The sequence below is a fragment of the Agelaius phoeniceus genome, chromosome Z (genome assembly GCF_051311805.1).
Source record: "Agelaius phoeniceus isolate bAgePho1 chromosome Z, bAgePho1.hap1, whole genome shotgun sequence".
Classification (NCBI taxonomy): domain Eukaryota; kingdom Metazoa; phylum Chordata; class Aves; order Passeriformes; family Icteridae; genus Agelaius; species Agelaius phoeniceus.
Window position 1 is genome coordinate 92,902,814 of NC_135303.1, and position 27,804 is coordinate 92,930,617.

At 40.4% G+C, this 27,804-nt stretch overlaps 1 protein-coding gene across 11 annotated transcripts in view; it reads right to left on the minus strand.

Annotated features, from left to right (window-relative positions):
* Nucleotides 1-27,804, minus strand: part of DYM (dymeclin) — a 209,547-nt gene that overhangs the window by 100,033 nt on the left and 81,710 nt on the right. For all 11 annotated transcript variants that reach the window (XM_054652442.2, XM_054652441.2, XM_077171383.1 and 8 more), the window contains 3 exons: nucleotides 21,902-22,027; nucleotides 14,419-14,532; nucleotides 13,068-13,162 (listed from right to left, as the gene is read on the minus strand). In XM_054652442.2, coding sequence (XP_054508417.2) covers nucleotides 13,068-13,162; nucleotides 14,419-14,532; nucleotides 21,902-22,027 — 335 coding nt within the window. The remainder of the gene's footprint in view (nucleotides 1-13,067; nucleotides 13,163-14,418; nucleotides 14,533-21,901; nucleotides 22,028-27,804) is intronic.

Here is a 27,804-nt window from a genome sequence, read left to right on the forward strand (position 1 = left end):
TGTGCCAATTCTGCCATGACCATGAAAAATTGCATTTTTCCCTCAGCCTGAAACCTCCTGACCATTCTCTCTCATCTTCCTGCCACACCCTTCTGTATAAAAAGCCTGGCTCCATCTTCTCAGTAGCCTTCTCATACACATGGGAATGCTGCTCACCCTTTCTGTGAACCCCCTACTGTAGCCTTGCCCCAAAGCCTTCTCTCCTCCAGGCTAAACAGGCCCAGTGCCCTCAGCCCACCTTCCCACATCAGCTCCCAGACATCATGCAGCCCTCCACGGGACTCCCTCCAGTCTGGCAGCCCCTCTGCTATGTCTAGGGGCCTAAAACCTGGATGCAGTTTTCCAGATGTGATCCCACACAGTGGTCTTGTATGGGCACAGGTCAACACGCATGGCACGCTTGGATGTGTTTTACCAGGTCCTGTGGACATGGAAATGTCAGTTCTCAAGTAAGCCTGACTTGAATCTTTTCCACTGTTGACACTTCCCTTCTTCCCTGATCCCTAACTAATGTCCTCTGCTAAGTAACATTCTCATAGATTTTGAAAAATACTTCATTCCTGCAGGCCTTCTTTTAAGATGCAAGTATCCCTAAATTTATATCTTACATTATAAAGTGATGACAGGATTTTAAATTACATTACTGCAAAACAGCAGTTTGGCGGCGAGGGGTCACCATGGGGTTAAAGGTGCCATAACAACATAGAAAAGGATGAAAATTATTTAAATGCTTAAGAAGTGATTATTTGTGATAATGTGTCACAGATGTAAGTTCCCATGCCCAGAAGCAGCACTCTGTCACAGTACTGGCCACAGTACATGACAGGCTTATGAGAGGAGTATTATCTTTATGCATGAACGTATTTATAGTGAAGGGGGGCAAGGAAATGAAAGCCAAACAAGTTCTGGAGATGTCTGATAGACTGAAAACAAAATGAGAAATAGATGAGATTCTTCTACAGAAAAGACCAAATTACTTCTGTACAGATGAAGTTCTATCAGAAAGAACAAAAGGATTTATATATTAAAAGCAGACAGAAATAACTGATAACCCATAAGCAAAAAAGATCTAAAAGAGCTCAGAGGAAGTGTCTATTCAGTTCTGATGTTTCAGACAAAGGCGAAGGCTTTAATCACCCAGATGCACTGGTTGCTTGGAAGGCACATATCGCCGGCAGCTTAAGAGATGCTACTATGGGAATGTTGTTTTGGAAACCTCCTGTGCTTTTATCCCTTGGCTAGACACTTGTGATAATTCACAGGCTCTGCATGGGATTACAGGGATGCTACAACACCCTCATTAACACAGGCATTTGCATCTCCGTCTGCCTGAACCTGGAAAATCCTGCATCGGGAGAAGCGGCAACAGAGGGCACAGCACGCGAGGGCAGCGGTGTCTGAGCCCCTCTGCCCCACCCACCCTCCCACCCAACATCCATCCATCCATCCATCCATCCCTCCCTCATCCATCCATCCATCCATCCATCCATCCATCCATCCATCCATCCATCCATCCATCCCTCCATCCATCCCTCCATCCACCCATCCATCCATCCCTCCATCCATCCATCCATCCATCCATCCATCCATCCATCCATCCATCCATCCATCATCCATCCATCCATCCATCCATCCATCCATCCATCCCTCCATCCATCCCTCCATCCACCCATCCATCCATCCCTCCATCCATCCATCCATCCATCCATCCATCCATCCATCCATCCATCCCTCCCTCATCCATCCATCCATCCATCCATCCATCCATCCATCCATCCATCCCTCCATCCATCATCCATCCATCCATCCATCCATCCATCCATCCATCCATCATCCATCCATCCATCCATCCATCCATCCATCCATCCCTCCATCATCCATCCATCCATCCATCCATCCATCCATCCATCCATCCATCATCCATCCATCCATCCATCATCCATCCATCCATCCATCCATCCATCATCCATCCATCCATCCATCCATCCATCCATCCATCCATCCATCCATCCGAGCCCCTGCTAACTGGGGTACCTGCAGACAGACCTCAGCACACAACTGAGTCACAGGAGCATGCCTCTACAAAACTTCATAGTAAATTTGTTTATTCATTACAAAACTAAGTGCACTTACTTTACCTAAAAGCTTGTTATTTCCTAAACTCGCTGAAGGCCATTACCATTAAATAGGCTGAGTCATTCAATGGTTATAAAGACCTGCTGCACATTAAAGTTGTTAAATCCTGATTCTTTTGCTTATACCTGTAGTTTCACCCTCCATTTACAAATGTCAGATGATTCAATGTGCAATATTGTCTTTGAGAGCCACAAAAATGCCAGGGAAAATACACGGTGGTAGGAAATACCTCAGCTTGAGTACTTAAGAGACTCAGAATTTTCATAGATTGTTATTTTCTATTCCCAAAATCCATTAGAAAGCCTATTTGAAAATCCTCACTGAAATGTGGGGTCCGAAAGAACTGAAAATTTCTATGTGTGGTGGAAAGGAAGGAGGCATTTGGAGGGCACTGACACCGATCATTTGGGTATTACACAGCCCTGCTTCCCTCCCTGCAGCCACTCATACCTATCCTGACTTCACACAAGCGGAGAGGGACATTATTAGTTCACTGCAGTGCAGAGCTGGAAAAATACTAGACGTATATAATGACATCAGTTAAAATGTGAAATAAGCAGCAACCTGACAAGGAAATAAAAATACAATTAATGCTGTATTTTTGGCTACATTTTTGTTCCATACTAATGTTTACTTAGAACCATTTTAGTTTGTCAGATAAATCCTTAAAAGTTCATTATTCATTTCTTCAGATCACAGTGCATGGTTTTTTCTAAAGGGAAAATTTCTAAGCAGGAAAGAGTACATGTTGTATCAGAATAAAGCACTAATGAGCCAAATACCCTGCAACTGAGGATAAATTGCAGGTTCAAGCAAGTCATTATCTTGAGTCACCTCTATTTCTGTTAAGGAACACTGTCCCATAAATATGTTCCATTCAAAACAAACTGAGAAGACAAGACAGCAGTTTCTAGGATTCTACTAGAATGGCAAATAATAGTTTCTAAAAGAATTCCCTCGGTTTTTTAAATCTCAGAAAAATCTTTTGTGGAACAACTGATTGGTTTAAAACAGTCTTTTTATAACACAAAATCTATAAAGATCACATCTTGATATCTCTAAGGTCCCTTCTGATTCACCATTCTATGACCCCCACATTAGAAATCAAAATCCCAAATAATACAATGGGACACAACCCAGCAAATACTTCAGTGGCCTTAAATTTTTTTTCCAGCTAAAAGAAATCAAAATTGCATTAGCAGGAGTGGAATAATCCTACTTGATTTCTCATTTTTGCGTCCTGTAGCATTAAACATGCAGAAAACTTAAGTGACACAACTCAGAACAACCTCAGTCTGCTCTGTAAATTCATCTGTAAAACAACACTGAAAGTCTATCACAAAAATAGTTATTTCTCTACAGGTTTACTCAGATATTTTTTCTCTATCAGAAGAGATTCACAAGATCAACAGTTTCAAGGTTACACCAAAACAGAGAAGTTTAATTCCCCAATTTGAACACTCTATCAAGTTATACTGTTTCCAAAGAGCTTATGTGGCACAGTAACGATGAAAGGGCCATTCATAATATTAAAGATGTCACAATGGGGCCTTCTCCCTCCTAACTCCAGCTCTGTGTGACACATGTGACGCTCTGGATGCCCTGAAAGGCTTCAACACACCTCAATTCTATGCTGATTTGAATCATACATCCTGCCAGGCAGTGACTAGCAGTCTGTAAGACTCTGAAATACCACATGATTTTTTGGGATGGTGGAAGACAAATGAGTTGTAGTAGTGCCTTGCCCCCCAAAAATGACACAATTATCCTGCTGGCTGTTGCCTATAAGTCAGCAGAGACACAAAAAGTGGTCCACAGAAGAACAAACTATCTTGTACAAAATTGAGCTTTCAGAGTGGTGCACATTTTGATACTAAATATCTTTTAAAGCCAAATCAGCAATGAAACTGTCATTTTAAAGGAGATCTGTGGCCATTAACTGCAGAGCAGGAGATAAGATAGTTTAACTGCTCTGGTCCATGTGAGAAAACCCTGACACAGAAAGAGGCAACCGCTCCCTCAGTACCCCTCCATGGCTCACACTGATCCAATCTGTCCATCTGGGGAGCCTCCATGACCCGTGAGCTGGGGTCCTGGGCTGCAAACACTTCCAACGGCATGTGGGGCACTCAACTGCTCGTGCCAGATGGGGGACAAGGGTATTACTGTCCCATCAGATGCCCACCCAGAATCCCCAGCAGGTTCAACCAGGCTTAAACCAAGTTCAATGATATTTCCATGTTGGAAACAGCTGATATCAGCCTAAAACCTCACCTCCATATGTTACACACAGGCAAAAACAGACAAGCACACATGGGGTACTGCTCTTGCTGTTGACATAGCTAAAGCAGCATTTTAGTACATTTGACCACAAATACACTCAATTCTTAGTAATAAAGGATGCTTCTTTCCTCTTAAAAAATTAACTCATTCTATTTACATCCCTAAGTCACACCAGCAAGAGCCCATTTGCTACTAATATTCTCTTTTCCCTTGTCAGAACAATTGCTGTCTTCCCTTTTGTCACAGCCTTTCCCACTAATTGCAATGACACCTCCCAATTTTGGAATGGCTGATCAGCTTATAAGCTTCCCCACAGCTAATCTAGGTCAACAAGCTACTAATAAGGCCAGCATATGTTTCTTTTATTTAACGCTATTGAGATCTTTATAAATCGCTTCTGTCTCCCAATAAAAGGCACTCCAGGGATTCAAGACCCTCTGTGGGTTTGGGGAGTAACAGTGACAGAGCAGAGAATGAGGGGTATAAAAAACACTGCACACAGAGTAGGGAGCCTGTGCCTGTGGATAGTTCAAGGAAGAGAAGGCAAAGCTGCCCAAGGTTTCACCAGGTGACTCAAAGAGCGTCTCCAGGTGTCCTACTGCACACACAGCCTTGGCTACCGGCAGCCCACAGGTGAAAAGCAAAGCTCAGGCTCAGGGGCTTGAAGTTGCCTGATGTTCCATTTCCACAGTGCCCTCTTTCAAACACAGCCTGAGCATGAGAATATCATGAAGGCCCTTTTTCTGAGAAGACATTAGTTTTCACTCTCCTTGGAATGCTTAATAAAAATGGGATTACCACTTTTGCTGCACTACATAGGGGTCAAAAAAATTCTCATTATAAAGCAGTTTATCATAAACAGAGTGTAATTTTATCATAGAAACATAGAATGGTTTGTGTTGAGAGATTTTCAAGATCATGTCATTCCATCCCCCTACCACGGGCAGGGACACCTTCCTCTATCCGAGGTTGCTTAAAGCCTTATTCAGCCTGGCCTTGGACGCTTCCAGTGACCCAGGAGGAACCACAGCTCCACACCCTCACAGCCAGGATTTCTTCCTAATATACCATGTAACCTGCCCTCTGGCAGAGAGAAGCCATTTTACATCCAGGCTAGACAATAAATGCTTTCTTTTCTGAGAAAAATGTTACAAACTATTTCAAACTTAAGAAGCACTAAATTGTCTTTGAGGATTTTAATTCTTATTTCTGAGGCAAAGTCAACCAGTCAGTTCTGCAGCCTTCTATTCTGAAGAGAATTTCTTGCCAGAACCTGTATCTTACAGCACATGGTAAATACCACCCAGGTGAAGGATGGAAAGAAAAATCAATACAGATTTTTCAAAGTAACAAATTCACCAGTCCAAGTATCAAATGGCAATATAAGTTTGTTGGGACGAACAGGTCATCAGCTACTGCTTTAAAGCAAACACAGAAAATTAAACAAGCTGGTTAAGTTGCAGATAAACCTGAAGCCATATCCACAGACATGCTCTTTGCCTGTTCACCTCAGTGACATGAGGACTGGATGGAAATAATCAGGGATAGGAATTACTAAAAGCCACCTTTTCTATCAGCAGGCTCCCCTAAAGCATGGAATTGGAGAGTAGGGCTGTGGAGCTTCCTGCACTGACAGTGAAATTAACATAAGCCTGAGGTTAAAAATCACATTTAGAAAATTTAGAAAATAGTCATACAGTTGTGATAACTATCATTAAGATAATTTCTTTCTAGCATAACCCATATGTGATTCGAAAGAGGACAAAAAATTATCTTTTATTCTTGAACAGCTCAGACTGGAGGTACTTGAGTTTCACTATCAGAAACCAGAGATTTTTGACTATTCCCCTCATGTTATTTGCAGAGGCAGATTTCACTGCTTTAGTGAAACTGTTCATTACCCTCAATTCCCTCCTTTCTTCTTTTCTTTTGATTAAAAAAGGAATGGGAAAGCTGATGCTCAGAGGGTTCACTATTGAGCAGTACAAAGCTGATGCTTAGAGGGTTCAGTATTTAAAAGCTCTGGCCACAGAGCACTAATTCCAAGCAGCTTCATCGTTTATTATGTTATAATTTAACCTGTGAAATCTCTCAATGTCTGCTGCCGTGGGAGCAGGAGCAGTCTCTTTTCTCTAGGGCCTGCCATTGTGAACACTTCCCTGGTATGATTAAGAGATCAGTAAACTGAGATTTAATTTAATGGCCCAATTAAGAGATGAAGATTTGAACCCAGGTTATAAAACCCTTGCCTACTGATCATTCCTACAGTACCATTACAGCCTACCCAAGCCCAGGCTCCTGGTGTCCATGGTGTGATACAAACCTGTGTGTTTCAAACCATCCCCAGAGCTGTGCAGCCCTAAGCAACACAAACCCCATGTTCCAACCGTACCAACGGAGAAGGAATCAAGGAGGGTGGAATTAGCTTTTGTGTTACGTGTTAATAAATGTGTAGGTTATAAATCAGTCACTGAACATCTTACTAGCATTATCTTGCTTTTTGATTACTGAAAGTTGACATTCCTGGAATTAAAGAGCCTTTCAAAATAAGGTTTCTTAGTGTCAAAAGACTTCAACTCCCAAATCTGGAACAATTCTAGGAAGTTTTTAATCTGAAAAACTGCTCTAATTTAACCCCATTCATTTCCCTGCTGTAAGAAAGATGCCAGAACTATGAGCTTAACAAAATTACTGCATACTCTATTCACCTAATTCTATTTGCTCAATTTAGACATCTCAGTTGAAGTCTAAAATGCCAACTTAGCTCAAATCTTATAATTTAAATATCACAACTCCTGTATGAGATGAAACACTTCTGTTCTATAGCCACATTTCCAAATGAGAATTAAATTAGAAAGCAAACAAGTTTGAAGCATTAATGCAGCAACCTGGATTATGCTTCCAAGTTTTTCCCCTTAAGATGCACCTTTGATTTTATGAACTCCATCTCACTAGTTCTCTGCTCCAACTATCCCATTACTATTCTCCAGTGGTAGAGAGGAAGCTCTCTGCTAAAGAGCTTCCCAAAAGCACTGTGGGCATCAAAGAAAAAAAGGCAGGAAAACCAGAAAGTTCAGAGTCTAAAGTTGTGTGGGAGACAAATTTGTTTATCTTCCTATGTGAGCAGCCTAGAGAATTTTGAGCCAGCAATTACATCTCATTATTGGCACTACTAAATGATATTAAGCAATTGGCAAATTTTAATTTCATCACACTCACACACTAACAATTTCAGATATTTCAGTTCAATGTGGCCTCTAATATACGGGTCAGATCACACAGGTCTTGCCGCTCTGTAAGTATTTTTCTTCTTTGTTGAAACAGTTATTCATACAAATTTTTCTCAGCAAAGAATGGATGAAGAGTAGCCCTGGGAGAAGGAGCTGGGGGTGCTGTGGGTGAGAGCTGGACCTGCCCCAGCCTGAACCACCCTGCCCTGGGCTGAGCCCCAGCGTGGGCAGCAGGGCAGGGGGGATCCTGCCCCTGTGCCCCTGGGCTCAGGTGAGAGCCCACCTGCAGAGCTGCCCCAGCCCTGGCTCCAGCAGCACAAGGAGCTGGAGCTGCTGCAGCCAGTGCAGAGGAGGCCACGGAGCTGCTGCCAGGGCTGGAGCCCCTCTGCTCTGGAGCCTGCCTGGCACAGCTGGGGCTGCTCAGCTGCACAAGAGAAGGCTCCAGGGACACCTCAGAGCCCCTGCCAGGGCCTCCAGGGGCTCCAGCAGAGCTGCACAGGGACTGGGGACAAGGCCTGCAGGGACAGCACCCAGGCAATGGCTCCCACTGCCAGAGGGCAGGGTTGTATTAGGTATAAGGAAAAATTTTATTTACAGTTACTTTAAGAAAAACATTGGACAGGATTTCGAGCAACCCAGTCTAGTGGAAGGTGTCCCTGTCCATGGAATGGAAGGTGGAACAAGATGGGCTTTAGGGTCCATTCCTACTGAAACTATTCTGGGATTGTATGAAATATGTTGCAGTAGCAATTCATTGCTCCTCTAGAAACTCACACATTACAGCTTAAAGACAATTTTCAGTTCAGCATAAACAGGGCTTTAAAAGCACTGTTTAAAGTAACATCCTGTACTCCTTTTCCTAAACAACAGTCATAAACATTTTTGTTCAGGAAAATCCCATCAGACTTCTGTAAGAGGAAACCATACCAAAGAAATTAAATTACTAACATAGAAAACCATAAAGCAAATAAATGGTTTGGTTGGGGAGCTGAAACTTCTCAAATACAGCAGTATGTATCATCAAGGGTAGCAATTTTCACAGTAGCTTAAGAAACATAATCAACCCTACAAAAAGATGAAGATTTTTTTTTTACTGAAGAGTAAAAAGGGAATTCAGGGCTTCATCCTCCTCTCAGATGTGAAGAACTACAGCAATGCAGTCAGACTTCACAAGCATTGATGTTTAAGGACACTCCTCACAACTTATTTAAAAAAAGAAATAAGCAATGTTTACAGCTGGTACACAGGCCTCCAACTTTGCTCTCCAAGCAGGTACAGCAGGGCTGTGATGACACTCAAGTACAACCTACTGCATCCCACAGCATGCACAAGTTACACACATCTCTGATCTGTACCCCTTTAAAGCACACATACTTCTCTAATTCCACTTGACTCCCACCAGCATCAGGAGAATTTACACAAACCTCTTTACTCATGTCATTCCCTGAATCTCACTGAAACCTCTGTGACTACCAAAGAAATCAACACAAGTGCAACAACAGAATTCTTAGTGTCTCACACAGCCCTGCACATGAGCAGCTGTGGTGGTTATGTACAAAAAAAGGAACACTGGATGGTGTTTCTAGCCCCATGAAATCATTTGATGTTAAAAGTCCACGTCTAATTAGTGAGGTGCATGGCAACCTCTAGTGGCATATGCCTGCTTAGGAAACAGCAAACATTCCAGAGCATGAAGCTACAGGAAAAGCATTTGCCTGAAGTGATCAGCCCTTTTCTTGTCACTAATTTTATTAGAATGACATGGAGAGGAGATGCCAGAACACAGCTGATCTGAAGAAGACCCTCCAAGTGTTCCATATACTACAGCAGTCAGGCAAGCTGCAGAAAAGCCAGATATAATGAACAAAAGCTGTTGCCAAATAGGTTAAAGGAATTAATGCAAACTGACTTGCAGTGTTAAGTGACAAACTGAATACTCGCACTACTATGCAGGTACATTTAAATATAATTTTAAGATACTACAAACAGCAGCACTCCACAGTACAGTGCAGTACCACCCTCAGCAATCTGCTGATAAAAAAGCTCTGAGTAATTAAACACAAACCCATGGTAGCAGTGCATAGAGAATCTCAGAATATTCTGAGCTAGAGGGGACCCACAAGGATCACTGAGTCCAACTCCTCAGTGAATGGCCCATACAGGGATCAGAGAAGGGAAGGATTTCAAAGTCAAGGCAATCTACAACAGAGGACATCCAACACTAAGTGAACCCTGGATCTTACTAGGGAAACATCTAATACTTCTATTTTTAACTTCCAGCAGCTGCTTGTGATAGATTTACACAAATCAGACAATTTTCATGCTTTGCTGGAACGTGATACAAATTACCCAACATTATGAAGTTGTATTTTACTGAGCTCTTAAGTGCACTACATGAATATTCCCAGCTCATTCTTTCACAGAAAATAGTCTTCAGAATTTAAAACAATTGGCTGTCTCTGCTCAGAATAGGATTAGGAAAAAGCCTGTGTGGAAATGGAATTAATTCTCACATTAAGGAAGGAGTCATTAGAGCATCTGGTGAGGTTTAAATTATGACTGTCTATTCAGTTGTATTGCTAAGCAGATTTTAAGTGTTTCAGAGCTACTTAATTTAGAAACCTACACCCTGAAATACTTCATGTAATATAAATACTGTTTTGTTTGTCCTTCGCAGAAAACGCTTTCTGATTAAGATGCTTGTACTCTGATGGTGAAGCAGAATAGGAGCATAAACATATATATATATATTCTGCTTTGTCATCATGAAAGCTGGGTCCATCACTGCTGGCAAAATTTAGTAATTGTGGATAACAGACTTCTTAAGGCAGAAAAAGGAAGAACCATATATGACTTAAATACCAGCCCCTTAAGAAATACATGTATTTGTACTGCTTTTCTTGTAACTGAAACTTCATAGCAAATCTAGTGTATTTTGAGAGGAAATTAGCTTAAAATACTCCCTCCATCGTGATTAAACCTGCCAAGGAGCCCAAGGCTGTAAAGTTTCTGAGAAGAAAATGCAGTAAAGTCTAACAGGAGACAGGCTGCTCCTGGAACTGGCTCTTCCTTCCAGCCTGCTCATGTCCTACTCCCATAGGACACTTTACAACAGATTTTAATACATTTTTAAAGTCGTGTCTTTTGATTTACAAGCAATCATGACCACAGTGACAAATTAAATTCCAGTCTTGGTGGTCATTTTTCCCTACTGTCCAGATGTACAGTTTTCTAACTCCAGAATGAGATCCTCTTTCACTAATACTCCTCTTGTTTTTGCTGGTTCTGTTTCAAATCTAAAGTCACCTCCTTCATTACAATTTCCACTTATAATAATATGGAGTGCCTGGCTACAACAAGACAGAAGCTTAAAAGCAACAGCATGGAATGCCTTTGGACTATTTAAGAATGTTATAGTATACATAATACAGATCTTATTGCCTTTGATTTGCTTCTTCAGTTGATGAGTATGACCATTTTCTCTACCAACCCTTACATTACTTCCAGGCAGAACAATACAGCTCCAACTCTGCCAGCACCAAATGGCTGAGATAGCCAGCATCCTTCTCTCTGCTGTCCTATCAGACTAACATAACTAACATACCATTCTCCAAATGCACTGAGATCTCAGACTAATTTACAGAATCATAGAATAGAACTATAGAACCATTTAGGTTGGAAAAGCTCTTGATGACCATTGAGTCCAACCATTCCCCAGCAGGGCCCAAGGCCACCACTGACCCAGGTCCCCAAGTGCCTCATGGCTTTTAAACACCTCCAAGGATGAGGACTACAACAGCTGGACTCAATGATCTTGCACTCTGACAGAATCTCCTTTCCCTTTTTTCTGCCATTCACCCCTTTGCCTTCTTTCTGCACTCATCAGTGTCAGGCAGCAGAACAAATCTTGTCTGCTTCTAATAAGAATATCACAGCTAAAAATCAAGCAGCATTGTTAAAGTTATGTTGTAACTATTCAGGTTGAGAGACATTAGGAATAAGGCTCCCAAACATTAGAGGATCCTAATAAAAAGCTGCATGAAATGAGTGAAAGAGAAATTCTTGGGTCTTGAGACTAGCAAGTAACTGCTTCTTGCCCCTAATATACCCAGAAGGATACACCTCACTTTGGGCTGCAGAAACAGCCATAGAATAAAACAGAACAAAATCAGAACCCAGGACCAAGCTCTGAAGTGGCAAATGAAGTGTAACAGTAAGAACCAGACCAAGTTTTTGAGAGGCAGAGAATTGTATCTCACACCACACCAGGATCTCTGATTTCAGAACATTTCAAAGGCTTGGAAAACATAGACTTCAAGTCTATGATTTGAGAAATGAGCACAGCAAATATCTAAGACAATGTATGTGTCAAGAAAGAGGAAAATAGCTCCATTTCAAACTCTGAACCCTCTTTACTTCTGCCAAGGGTATGAAAAGAGGGCAAGTGTAAGGCAGGTGAAAGGCACCAACACAATGCATTCATTGGTAACCTGTCCTACTTATACCACCAACCATTTTCAAAGAAGTGTCTTGGAGAGAATTAAATCCTTAAGAACAAGCCGTATGTCATGTTAACCCAGTCCTTGACAAAGTGTACAGGTACACAATTATTATTTTTGGCACGCAGTCTGTACCTGACAAGCCCTGTAACAATTTATTCCAGATCACATTAAAAAGGACCTTCCTAGTTTCCCTTGGAGCGTGGAGCAGGGCTGGCTGCCAAGATGAGGGGGATGCCTGGCACAGGGTTACCTGCCTTTACAATGTGCTCTGCAGCACAGAAACACAATAGGAAGGACCAACTTCAATATCTGCTTCTTCAAAGTTCTGGCCTTGTATTACAACCACAGCAGATACTGACTATTGACTACTATACAGGATAATAAACTTAATTATTTGGAAAGCATAGATTTAGGCTTTATTGCCCATATTTGCAGGGTTTTGTCACAAAATGATCATTTAATTATATCTGATTTTAAGAATAGACCTTTGGCCAAATATGCAGGAAGAAATTTGTAGAGAATCCATGCTGTGTAGCACTTGAGAACCAGCACTCAGTGCATTTTTATAACAACTGAATACATGAATGAATTTGTAATTCAAACAAACCCCTGAAAACCTTCTGTTTTGAAGGCAGGCATTGAGCTGTTCTGTTAAGAGGATCAAAAGGCAGAAGTTTCTCAGACAGAGAAACTAGTATTTTTACTGTCCATTCAGAGCAGGTTCAAATATAGAGCAAGTAAGATTTATTCTGGGATTATTTATTTACTCAGATATCATTTCTGCTGTTTAGTTCATTGATATCTACTAAGGCATATAAAATTAATGTTTCTGTACTACTAAGGCATACAAAATTCAAGCTTCTCTACTTCAGAGTTTCAGCAGAGATGATTTTTCCAGCAGGGTCTTTATATTTACCTGATGATCCTCTGAGCAGCATACTGGTGAAGCGAGCGGAACTGTGCCGACATATTTGCTAAGGCTGCCAGACAATTTGTGTGAAGGTATTTGTCCTGTCAGAAAGAAGAGGAAAGATAAAAAAAACCAACACATCAAAATGTTGGTTGGATATGCATTGACAACTCCGGCAGGAGTAATTCAAAAGACTGAGTAATATACGTTGTTTTTAAAGCACAGGAAGAAATGCAAAGCGTATATACTTGGTGAGGTTTGAACATGTTTTCTTAAAATATAAGGCTTATAAAAGAGTGATTCCATACAAATTTCAGAGTGTATACACACGTATATGTATAGGTATGTTTGTATTTGTCTTTCAATGTTCATTTACAGTTGCACCACAGCTGTAACATATACACAAAGACATTTTCTTCCTCTCTACCTTTCTCTCTCTCCCTTTTGTAGTCTTATCCTAAAACTTCCTACTTCACAATTCTGAAGTAAGGTACAATCATAACTTACTTCAGAGCACTGGTCCCCATTTCAGCATCCCTGAAACCATTTGGCCAAATAAGCATTTATCTGATGGCCCTTTCAAAGTCAAGGGTTCTTGCAGAATGAAATTTGTCCACTTATCCAATCCAAAGGGGATTAATTTCCCTATTCAAGTCTAAAATATTCATTTACATAACATAACAGATTCTAAATACTCTGAATATATGCCAAATTTGTTCTTATTCCTTCCAATTCTTTTTATCGTATAAGTAACACCCTTAATTTTTGCAGTTTAAAATGTATTTAAGGCTTAATGTAATAAATTCCATGCCTTGAATTGTTGAAAATATTCAGAAATGCATGATACTATGTTTGCATTTGCAAAAAAAAAAAAAAAAACCCATTGTGCATTGAAAAATGCACAAAGTCAATCTAGGCTATAAGGCTCTGAAATTAAAGCAGTTTTGCTTTGCCAGAGCTCAAAGAGGTCCTCTGGCTTAGTCCCTGTCACACTTCCTAAAAAACTAACAGTAAATAGACCTGAAATTTCCTCTTTTAAGTCATTCAGAGAGGTAAATAGCCAATTAGGAATAACTTCTTCTCATGAAACTAAGGAACTCTTTCTTCTAAACTGAAGATGGGCTTGATGCCTGAATGAAGGTCTTTAGAGAACCATACCCAATGAACTGGAAGACAACACAGAAACTGTGTTAGAGGTTCACAAATACTTAGTTAACACAGCTGATCTATTTTCTTTCTTCCTGCAAAACAAGATGACAACTGGATGCAATAGAATTAATAAAATCCCACCCCCTGTTTGAAATTGAATTCAAGCTGCTGAGGTTAGGAATTCACAAGTGCTCAACACAACTCTTACCCTTGTCCGTGTCATGTTGTACTGGATGGTTCTTATCACAACCAGTATCAGAAGACTCCCAAGTGAGATCTCTGTTAGGACACGCTCAGCATACCAAGTAATGTTTTTCAGTATCTGCAAAAAGAAAAAGTTAAAAGAAAAAGGCTCTTCAGCACCTAGGTCTGAATAAGAACATAGGAAACTGTCTGGAGTCTCAAATTCCTTAAGACATGAAAATTAGTTTCCAGTCTCAAATGTTACTTAATTTTTGTACTCTAAAGCATAATTAGAACAAAATTAACAAAAAAAAAAAAGTCAGACCTCTGCAGCATTATCACCTAGTAGATCTCATCAACTCTAAGTCATATGGAAACACAGCAAGTGTAGAAAGATGATTACATTTTGCACTTTGCTAATTTCTATGCCCTGTGCCACCACACTTATATACTCATCTTTACCCCTGACACTTTATGAAGTCTCCATTTACACCCAAGACACCTGAATAATTCTGCCAAAGCCTTGCCATTTTCCCTCATCACTGGCTGGGCAAGAGGCAGCACACAGGAGCTCCGACTGATGGGCAACAGCACACACACTGATGGTCGGGGGCAGATCAACTGTGTGTTGGCTTCACACTGAAGGCTTTCCCTTGAAAAGTATGAAGTCTCTTCCCCTAATACTAAGAGAAAGTCATCAGCTAGATTAAGAGCTTTGTGTCTTTCACTGCCCTCCACTATCAGGGTGGATGAAGTTAATCACCATTTCCAAGTTTATTGCAGAAGGAGAATCAATCCACTCTTTCCTTGTAGCCAGCCAACCTACATGGAGGAAACACATGTACCCAACACCCTGCCTTGAAGGATTGGTAAAAATGACTCAACAGGAACTGTCCTAAAAACATGGAAAAGATCCTCTATAAATTCAGGGTTATTCTCGGTCAAAACATAAATATGTTTAACAAGGACTACTGCACACAAAGCTATTGCCCTGTGTGACTTCAGAGAGAGGAGAGAGACTGCAGGACAGCTGCAGAGGGACTGGAGAGACAGCACCCAGGCAATGGCTCCCACTGCCAGAGGGCAGGCACAGATTTTGGGCTCTTGGCAATTGGGAATTGCTGGCTGGGAGGGTGGGCAGGCCCTGGCCCAGGGTGCCCAGAGCAGCTGTGGCTGCCCCTGGATCCCTGGAAATGTCCAAGGCCAGGTTGGATGGGCTTGGAGCACCCTGGGCTTGAGGAAGGTGCCCCTGCCCATGGCAGGGGTTGGAACCCTGAGATGAACTTTAAGGTCTCTTCCCAAACCATTCTGTGAGTCTGAACCTCTGGAAGCTCTTTCAGAGTAGAAGAGACATTTGAAATAGCATCCTTATTATGATTCATGTTTATTGGTAAGCTTAAAGTTTGAGATATAAAAATAATTTTTTATTATATATGAAGAGACAAAATAAAATTCAGATACTTGAAACAAATTTTAAAATAATTTTTTAAAAGCATCTCCACTATCACATGTGCCCAGTACCTGGCTCTTTGTCAGCACCTTCCAATTTCCCACAAGGAAGATAAAATGAAGCCAGTGACCATAACCTATAGATGGGGAAAACACTTTTATGGCAAGGGTGACAAAACATCCCCAGGTACTGGCTGAGGTGTAGTAAACACTTTTTGCTAAAAAGATCAAAAAAATCAGAATAAGGGGAAGATGGAAAGACTTGAGAGATATTTAAGGGGAGAATGGTCAAGACAGAGAAACAAATAGGAAACCTGAAATCACTACAAGAAAGGTTTCCACAAATAGCAGGTGATGAGTGGATGCGGAAACCAATATAATTTCGGGTTATAGAAAGTTACTAATACTATTTTAAGACAAAGTGGTGATGGTATAAATGAAAACAAGTAATCCAAAGAGTTTAAGTAAACAAGGACAACTAGCTGGAATGAACAACATTGATGATTAACAGGAAATGCCTGAAAGACAAAGCAAAATCCACACATATTTTCACAAAAAAAGGCAACTGAAAATTTTAAAAGCTGTTAGTGTAAGTAATTAATGAATCGCATGTACGAACTTCACTGCAAGAAGATATTCTGCTAGTGGAGAACTTGATCATCCCAAGGCTGCTAAGCATAAACATATGGTAAGATACAGCAAGTTCATGGGTTACTTCACAAATGCAAAATGCTAACGTAAGTGTAGACATCCATCCTGGTTGCCTTAATTATAATTTCTTAATAACAGCTTATTTATGACTATGTGAATATACCTGTTCTCAAGAGAAGATTTTATATAAAGAAATAAATTAACCACTTTGACAAGTATCTCAAGCAAATATCTCAAGCTCAAATATCTGAAGCTCAGCATTGAAACCTTCCAGAAGAAAAACATATTGTTATATGAAGAATACAGTATATGATCATTAAATAATGGTTACTCTCAGTAATACATAAATATAACAGGGATAAGTTGTGGTTGCACATTTAATTTCCTGACTTTTAAATGCTTATTGAAAATGTAACAGACCTTTTAAAAAATACAGCACTGAAAATGGGTAGTATAAAATACTATTTGTTTTGACATGACACACAATGTAAATTGAAACCAATAGTACATAAAGGGATGTATTTCCTGATGATTATTGAAGAACTAATTTCACTCAATTTGCTCTGAAATGATACCCAAGAGTTTAGGTTTGGTTTTTTTCCCCCCTCTTAGACAAAATACACTTATTCTGGCCAAAAAAACATCAACTTAACTGATTAAATTTCTAATAAGTTAATTTTTCTAGTCTCTGATTTATGAGTGAAATAGCAAAGCAACCTCCTCCCACATATAAATAATCCCTATGTTTCCTCCCACCCTCTTTGTTGCTATTTTGTGGGGCATATCCCTGCACTTCACCAACCAAAGTGGAAGTTCATGATTCACTCTATGCTGGAACTGAGAGCAGATTCCATCATGTGCTCTCTCCCACAGTGTGTCCCGGTGGGATAAGAGGAATGTGACTGGGACAAGTTAAGTAGTCTCAAGCAGTACCTTGGGCCCTCCAACATCTCCAGACACATCTTTCTCATCCACCATGGGTCTCTGTTGTATATAGAAGCCATCATCCTTCCTGTTTTCCCTCCCTGTAGCTTATTCCTGCCTCCTTGCCCTCCCAGACCCCATTCCTTCTCAGCTCTTTCTTTTATCTGCTTCCACTCCCCCACCCACACCTTATCATCAGAGAACCATGGAATGCTTTGTGTTAGAAAGGACTTTACAGCTCAACCCACCTTCCACTATCCCAGGGTGCTCCAAGCCCTTTCCAACCTGGCCTTGGACACTTCCAGGGATTCAGGGGCAGCCACAGCTGCTCTGGGCAACTGAAGCCAGGGCCTCACCACCTTCACAGGGAAAAATTTCTTCCCAATATCCCATCTAATCCTGTCTTCTCCTTTGTCCTACCCTGTACATCCCAGTCTGTCATCAAAAAGAAGCCTGACTTCACCTTCCTCAGCTTTTTGTCACTGTTCCTGTCCTGCCTCTTTATTCATCTCTCTTCTCAGCATCTCAAAATCTTACCTACTACTTGTTTAACTCTTGTCTCTCTCCCCTACTGCACCATCCCATGTTCCATGCACAGCCAGTCCCAGCCTGTTTCAAATTTCTCCCAAGGGTTGTCACATCAGGGCTCCCATTCTTACACATTTTCCTCAACATGTGGAGATGGGATTTGGGGACTTGAGTTATTGGTGGCCTTGGCAGTGCTGGGGGAATGTTTGGACTCGATGGCCTTGCAGGGCTTTTCCAAGCCAAAGGGTTCTGTGTGGTTTCAAACCCTGCCAAGCAGCAGCAGAAACATCCCTGGGAGCACAGTCCTGTCCCACGGGAGCTGGGAGCTGCACTTGCACAAGCTGCAGCTCATCCCTGCTTATCTCAGCTGATAACGTGATCCCTGGGCACGGGAGGATGCACACAGCCCAGATGGCTCTGGGAGCAGCAAAATGAGAATATTCAGTTTCCACAGACGTCAGGCCACCTCCGGCTGCGTCCCTGCTGCGCAGATGGAAACAGGCTGCTCCCTGTGCCCAGAGACTGATAATTTGGTCACATTTAGTCATATTATCAGCAGCAGAGCCCTGGCACAAAGGCCACCTGCCAAATTTCAGATTCCTAATGCAAAACATGAAGTTACCAGGGCTCATTAAGTAACGTGTTGAAAGCTGAAAGTATGGACAAAGACATGTTAATGCTCCAGTCTCACCCCAGAAACCTTCAATGAAACCTTCCCTAAAACTCTGAAAACACCAACCTGGGAAAAAAGATAGTTACTGAGATAACTAGTCCTTGAAATAGTACTCTTAAAAATATATATATAAATTCACAGTTATGAAGCTACATACCAGAACCTGTTAGCTCTCATCTACACTGGGGAAAGCAACCTGAGCTGAAATGGCTATTTCAAAAACAACAGGAGCAATCACCACCATCCATTCTGGGTTTTAGAGGCATGAAGCATGAAAATGTCTTAAATTTCAAAATCCTTTACCTGGAACCAGTGCCCCCACGCTGACCAATCTCATTGGTTTTCAAGTTAACAGTTAAAAAGGTAAGAAAAGAAAAAGCTTACTCCCTGGGGTTGTCTTGCAAGAATAATTTTAAAATAAATTAAAATGTTTTGATTGATTATTCTTTTGAATACCAGGCTCTTGGATAGTTCCAGCTTAGGGAGCACGAACTGCAAAGATGCAAAGAGCAGGAGCTCAGTTCTACATATACCAAGCAGTGAGATTCTCAGTTTCCCACAACTTTACTCATGAGATATTTTTTAACACACTAAAAATAAACACAGTTAAATCGTGATTTACAGTGTATCACCATTTACTACAGCATAAAGTGCTACAGTAGCACAATAAGGTTACTGCTACATAAAATACCTTATGATGTTATTTTGATGTCTGATGTAATTATATTTAGAATTTCATAAATCAGAGACAAAAGATCACCAATACTTGTCCCTCTGGGGAATTCTTACATTTACTTGTTTACTCTGCTATTATAATTATTGTTATTATTAGTGAAAGAAATTGAGTTCTGTGTGGTTACAGTGACCCCACTGCATTAAACCAATTGCAGGGACAGGACCTATGATTTGGATCATATTTTCCAGGCAGTTAAGACCACATTCATTTTAAATAAAAAATGCTTCAGCATCCTACAGCAGTCAAAAAGAGTTTCTGTGGTTTCCTGAGCTCCTTACCAGTTGGTATAATCACCAGATTTATAAAACTTTGCTCACTAAAATTAATCCTAAAAATCAATAAATAAATGTGGGTTAAATGCCACAAAGGAAAATAGCCCATAAATGAACTGCACAGTCATGGTTCTTATAAGAACAGTACACAGGATACACAGCAGAGAGAAAAACAGGTTGATCTAAAATACAGCACATCTTTTTTTCTTCATCTTTTACCCAGGTAAAAAAAGATGGAGGGAATAAAAAAAATTCTGCTGTAACTGCTAAAATCTGGTATGTACTTGCATGAATGAGGTTTATGAAACTGATGCTAGATGCTTACATTTTACAGAAAAGCCTACACAGATTTTCTGACTCCCATCATTTTGCAGACCTATAATACCCTCTTAGGCTTTAGGATATGTGGAGTCAATATGTAAGCAAGTATGAGACTAATTTCATACTTAACATTAGAGTTTTTGAACAGTAACTTGCTCATTCATACCTGAAAACACCAACTTAATTAACTCAAAGACATGGGTGAGGGGAATGCATTTGTAAGTATGACTTTGAAACTATTTTTCCCTTACACTCATTTCCCTCCTTGGGATCTGTAGGAATGTGTAGGAGAAGCTCACACGCACAGGCCTGCAGCACCTCCCAGCCACCTCTCATTATCCACCTAAGAACCAAATCCAGCAAAACTCTGGACACACAGCACTATTAACAAATGGAACCAGGCACTACGGAGCAGGAAAACACAACCACAGAGGAAAAGAAGCAGTTATTGAACGTCTGAAGTAAAATCAAAAAAACTGTGGAGAAAATGGCAGAAGCAAAGTCATGACTGCAAAAAGATCAGTGCAGGGTTAAAGGAACAAGGTGGGGTTTGTGTTTTTATTAAGATACAAGTAGTAAACCAATATCCACATTGCAAGCGAACACTACAACTCTGCTGGCATGGTTAGCTGAAAGGCAGGATAAACCGGACAAGAAAACTTGATTTATGTTTTCATTCCACAGCAGGATTCTCATTAAGGAATTTTAGGGAAATCTTCCACTTTTACTCATCCAGTAAGGAATTTATTGAAAGACTTATTGAATTTATTTATTGTGTAAAGCCTCTAAAATGAACAAAGAGCAATAGGAGAAGAGACTGAGGCAGGAATGACACTTTGACTGCTAAATTCCAACTTTACACAAGCCCAGTTTAAGACAGAGGATAAATGGCTCTGTGACACAAAGCCTAAAAATACACATCACACATACACCTCTGGTGCACATGTACAGGTTCAAGGCACACAAAGTTGAAGGCAGGAAAAAGCTTCAAGAAAATATTTCAGTCATCTGTATGGTCACTATAGGTGCTCCTAAAAGCTGCTTCCAAAAATGTATTCCCAGGAAACTGCATTAAAATCATCTCTTCCTGCTCTCTACACACAAGCTATACTAAATAATATGACATTTCAGAGAAAAAATACTGTAAGTCTGGAAATTCACCTGGGAGAGAGTTCTGTTTAGGAACCTTGAAACTTGCTTTCAGCATTTTGCATTTCAACAATTTCTCAAAGATAATAATTCACAAAGATAATAATTTCCCCCAAAGAAAATTTCTGTTTCCCAGTCAAAAAATTAAATTAAATCAGTGCAAATATCTCATGTAGTATCATAACTTTAGAAGCTGGGAAACTAGGACATAATTGTCCAAGGTATTCTCCTGCACAGATGGTCAAGGTCCATCAAAGCTAGTAAAAATTTGGCTGCTGCTATATTGACAACATAAAATAGAAATTAATCTAACAGAGAGACAGAAAAAGAAGTGCCAAGTAAGGAAGTAACATTTAGTATGGAAAATACAACTCCAGCTAAAGGCTGCATCACACTAGTTAAGCAAAGTTTTTCAAGAGAAATAAAAAATAAAAAAAATGTTTCCTGTTTTTTTTCCTCTTCTAGGCCCTCCACTTCCATGGCAAACATTCAGCACCTTTGAGGCAGCCTGCCCAGCTATTACTAGGCTAATTTGTAACAGGGAACACCAAAAGAGACAGAGAAAGAGATATTTGCAGCAGTTTCTCTACAGGAGGGTGTGTGTTTGTTCATTTCACTTGGGAAAAGTTTTGAAAGCAGTCTTCAGGTTCCTTCTTCTTACAAAAGAAAGATGTGTATGCCATCAAATTTGGATGAACTCATACAGCCTCTGCTGAGGGAACAGATTTGCCGATGTATCTTCTTAGCAGTAAATATTTAGATTATTTTTAGAGCCGAAGGATTATTTACCAAAACAGCAACTCACCACTTCATGAATGGATCGGTTGAAGCCATCATCCTCTGTGAGGATCAGCAAAATGATAAGGGCCATGTAAACATGGTGTGAATTCCTTTCTTCAACGTGATACAGGATTTCAAGAATTGGCAGAACCTTTAAGGAAGGAAAAAGGGGTATCAGTTTAGTCTTCAAATACCTCAGACACTAAACAGAGGAGGCTCTAAAGGTCCCACGTATTTCCCTGCCCTTGGCAATTCTTACCAACTCCTCCCTCTGGAAACAACCGCCCCTGACCAGCGATATACAGTGTCCAAACACCTTTCATCTGCTTCATTCTGTCACACAAGAGAGTCTAAACAAGTGTTTTCTTGTGGTCAGAAATGGAATTTCAATCCCTAGTAAATGAGATTCCCAGCCATAGCAGTTATCATAACCTCCAAATGCTTCAGTCCTCCCCTCTACACTACAGGGAGAAGAGAATTGTTAGACAAGATTTTCACCAGTCCAAGCAGGAAAACAGTTGTGTCTATCCATCTGTGCTACCACAAGCCTGCTCTGAAAAGCCTTTCCTCCTCAAACCTAGCCAAGTACATCAAAGCTGAGGTGAACAGAGGCATTTTGAGACATGGAAGATAAACTCCATTTTAGTGTGTGAAGATAATACCAGAAAAAAAAAACAGTTTGGGTTTGATTAAGACTAGAAGAGGCCAGTTTTTCCAATTTTAGATAATATGCAGCCAAAGAGAACTGACTGATCATTATGATTAGAGTTCAGCCCAAGGTCTTGCAACATTTCCACCAGGATGAACAGCTTAAGCCAAAGCCTTGCAATAATAATGAAAATGAGATTTCATTGCAACAGCAAGCATACCTGAATGCTAGTCTAAAGTTAATCCAGATGCAAACATTGTCTCTCTACCAAATGAAAATTAGCTTTCTACTGGCTCAGTACAACGTGGCTTCCCTGGTCTGCAGAAATAGGCCGAAATCACAAAAAGCCCTGGAAAAAGGAACTGGAGAAAGCCCTCAGTTCCAAGAAGCTTCTAGACACCTAAAAATTTGCTGTTTTTCAAAACAGGCCAAAGGCAGCTGGATGAATCATGTGAAACCTATTCTGGTGAGCAGCCAGGACACCAAGTGCTTCACAAACCTCTGAAGTTACCAAAATGTTCTCTTACAGTCAACCATCCTCGAAGCAGTTGGGACATACTAAACCAGTTTTTATTAGGATGAAATGAGAGTGCTCTGAATACTGCAGGCCACAAAACTTTTTGACACATGCTTTGGTCAGGGTCAAGAAAAGATGACAGCAGAAGCTGAAGGAGAATATGCTTACAGTAACATCTTTATTAATATTAAATCAATACTAAAATAAAATATTTTTGTAAAATTACATGTTGCAAACATCCTTCCCTTGCTGTTTCAAAGGATCCTTCAGAAACCTCTCTCCCCAGCGGAAACTGGAGTACCATCTTTGTGTTTTCTGAATATCAGTCTTGAGTAAAGACCAGGTTTTCCCTAAAACTTCCAATTAGCACATAGACAAAAAATATTGTCTTTTTTGTTGGATGGGGAGAGAGAGAGACAAACATCACTGTATTGGTCCACCATTCAAATTGTTTCCATCTCCAACACTTGCATGTAGTTTTGCACTGTAAAAGTTCTGTCATTTCTAAGTCCAAGAGTTATTACAATAAGCTGGATAGAGCTGGAAGCAACATAAAACTAATGAAGAATTGCATTTACAACTTTGCAGGGAGAACAACAAAAGCCTTGCTGAAGGTAACCATTGGAACAACTTAGTTTTCCAGACAGATCCCAGATGGAAGCACAGGATGGTTTGAGTTGGAAGGGACCTTCAAAGATAATTGTGACTCAGTCTGGTTGTGTCAAACCATACAAACCACTCTGGCAAAACATACTCCTTCAGAACAGCTCAAAATATCTCTTCTGTCTACACATATTAGTACTAATTGTAACTGAAAAAGTCCATTCATGTTCTCAAGTGCTCCAAGTCCTACAAGTGTGTGGCTACAAACTACATTTAAAAATACATGATACTGAGACATTGCAGCCATTCCCCTACAAGCCAATATGTGAAAGTGCTGTTACTAAAGCTCCATACTTGCTACTGAAGAGTAGTCTGCCACTCCAGATCATGGCAATCAGTCCTCCTGCCCCAAAAAAACCTCTGCTGCTTCCAAAACCTCCACTCCTTTGGCCACGTTTCCCTTTCCACTCCTCTTTCAGGCTCTGCGCCATCTACACACTGGACAAGACTCAGGGAGGCATATGGCAACTTAATTCTCTCCTATGTGCCATTTGTGGATGGAACCAGAATCAATTTGTACACTTTTCATAATTCTTCCTCCTTACAACATTTCCTCCTTTGTATATTGATTCCTGAGGTGCACACACATCTTTAGGACAAGTATTACTGTTCTCAAAACAAAAACTAGTTAACAAGCCACCACTTCTATAAAAAAGATACAATAAAGATTCAATTAAAGTTCTAATCATATGAAAATGTAAAATTTGAAATACTCTGGGGGAGAGGAGTCTTGTGAGAAGCCCTGGGTGGAACCTGGAGGAGACAGTTTTGTTCAAAAGAGGAAGACTTTTAGGTAGTTTCCTTGAAGATGTTTGGGGCTGAAACCTGGGTCTCAGGTCCCTAGAAGAATTCAAAGAACCCTGAGAGATGCCTGGAAGGAGTCCAGGAGGATTCTGGAAGAGACAGATTCCTCCGAAAGAATCCTCTCAGTTAATATTTTAATTATATTAAAATTTATCTAGACTCTCAACCAAAATACATTTCTATACTTCTATGCTGCATACATAGATTAAAACTTTTATACCTATCTTCTTACACAATGGTTTTATCCAACCCTATACTGAGAAGAGAGCCACCACTTCTTTTGTACTGCTGACCCTTTTCTCACAACCATCACACCACCTCTACTGCACCACTACTAACACTCCTCCCTCAGGAGCAGCTTTTAACTGGCAAGAAACAGCCACCATTAAAAAGTTACTTTTAATCCCTAAAACAAGTGGCAGGTAAAAACAGAGACTGGAAATTGCAGGTGCTATATCCAGTCCAAGGTTGGTTTCCCCGGTAAAGTTTAAAAATAGATTGTCTTTAGTACTCAACAAAATACAAGCAGCAACCTGCTTAAGACAAATTTATACTACAGGGAAAAATATTGCTGTAGCATCAGCTGATATAAATACATATCATGGATGTTATTTCATTCCAATGATGTTGAACAGCAACAAAATCTCAACTCAGCAGCCAAAGAAAACACATCGAATAGCTCATTTCTTACATGCAGAAATCTAACTGGTATATTTACTTGCAACACTGGTGCTAATTGCTCTTTCAAACAGAAGAAGGCTTGACAGACTCCCATCCACAGACCAGAACACTATGCTTATCAAAAAATGTGCTAACTGCCCTCTGCTTCAGCTGTCTCACCACTTTCTGGAGGATCCCTACACGCACTTTGAAAAGGACAGCTCAATACTAGATGTAAACTTCTCTAACATCAGATATTTAATCAGTTATTTTAAAAATGAAGTAAAGAAGGACACACAAAGATCCTAATCATTTTGCCAAGCAGAATTATGTTAAGAGCAAAAAAAGGTTCTTTATTAACAATAAAACACAAAGTCCAACAGAACAGAAGGTGAAGGTATTTAGCTGTAACTGGCAGAGGGAGAATCATACAAATGAGGAAGTGAGCTGAGACAGTATCTGTTATACCAGCTAAGAAAAACTTTTAATTTAAAAGTTACACTAAAGTTGAAAAAGAGCAGAGACACATTTCAGAAAATCCTTATGAAATGTTACAGAGCACCTTCTGGTGATGCTTCCTGGGCACAGAAAGGGAGACAAAACAGGGGAAAACACAACATATGGGATGCACTGAGTGCAGTGAAATAGGAAGAACCTGTAAAACCCCCTAAAGTTTAGGATGAACTCTGAGCTGCCTGTGGACGTGACCTCTCACACAGCACCTATATAGCTTATATAGCATTCATCCAGCTGCCTCTGCATGAAGAGGCCACTGATTTACACCACATGCCTCTAAAAAGTCCTCCACCCTCATTCAAAGATCATTTTGACTCTGGATTAATGACCTTACTGTTTTTCTCCCATATCTCCAGATAGTGGGAATCAAACCTCCAGGCTTCAATTCTTACCATCCCTCTCTGCAAGCAGAGATTCCTGTTTTTTGAAGGATTCCCCTTTATGAAGGCACATACACATCCTGAGGCTCCCCAAGCTCTTCTCTGACCAGCTAGAGTTAGCTTCCCAGGCCTCTCACAGTGTTACTGCTCACTTTAAAGCAAAAAAAAAACTTCCATGTTTCTCAAGAGGGATCCATTTTTCAATAGTCTGTAATTATTTTTAGTTACAGACTATTGGAAGTACAGTCTGGAAGTACAACACCAGAATAGTACACAGTGTATCAGCACCACACTTGCCACACAGGGAAGCCAGCTCCAGTACTCAAGTCCCTTTATCTCAATATCAAGTCTAAGACTGAATTACCCTTCTTCAACACAGGACTGCAGTTAGGACGTCATGATTTCTTCATCCACTAGCCCACCCAGCCCTCCCAGTTCTTTTTGGGTCTGGCTCAGCCTGCCTTACTGAGCAATTAAAACTGCTCTTCTCAGTTGGTTGCTGCTTATCCTTATCTACTGGCCCAATAAAAACAAGAGGATTGGACAAAGATGTCAGTAACTTGTCAGTAGAGATCACAAAGAAGCAGCATGAAGAGCAAAATAAGAGAAGTTTCAAATGTTGGTATTGAAAAAAAAATCAAAATACCCACAAAAGCATACTGTTGACTTTTCAGTGATGCTTTTCTAATTTTTCCAGCTTTTCCCAAGAAGTGTTTAAAGTTGTTGATAATTTCTGGGATTTTCTGACTTTTTTTTTTTTTTTTTAGGTGATAATATATGAAAATATCCTGCACTGCAGAGTGCCTGAGTACCTGCATGTTGACTTGTTTTGACAGACGTACCACACTTTTTTTCTGGAAGCTTTACAGTGTATCAGACACCATAATTATAAAACAATGCACACACTTGTCTAGAGCAACCTGGGATAGTGGAAGGCATTGCTCCACATGCAAGGGGCTGGAACAAGATGGGCTTTAAGGTCCCTTCCAACCCAAACCATTCTAGTATATGCTGTTGTCTAAAGATACAGCAAATTGTTATGGTTAGCAGCTGTTAACTTGTTATATCACACACTAGCAGCCCCAAAAATTATACGTGGCCATTTGTTCACAGAATTCATGCGAAATGACTCAGCCCTTGCCTACATAATCTGCCGTGGACACAGGAGCTCAGTCTTGAATCAATTCAGCATCAACCATCTCATCCCAGTTTGCCAACAGTGGTGTCTATCAACTCCGATTTTAGCAATACATCTGCTAGGACTTGGACTGAAACCAAACTCACTCCATATCTGCCATCAAACAGGCAAGGGATCTAATTACCTGGCAAGATTTCAAATCTTAAAATGGAAAGGGTCCTCTATTCTGTTACCAATTCCCCTAGACAGCCATTATCTTATTAAAGGAATGCTTTTTAATAAGTAAGATTTGTTAAAGTGGTTTGTGACATTACTAAAGTGGGGAGCATAAGCTAATTTATAACCTACAAAACCATACCAGGTGTCTGTTATATTGGCCATTAACCACAATCCTATTTAAGCAGCTAAAAGGCACTACAGTTGTATTTCTATAAAATCTGTGAGCTGCTCCTTGAGGAGTTTCAGTCTTAGGTCAACCCTGTAAGACATTTGGCATGTTAGTCCAGTCACAGCTCATTTTGTTAACTATTACTCCTGAAAGCACAGAGACAGCTTGTGTAACTTTTTGGCCTGAATATCCAAAAGCGATAAATAAAACTAT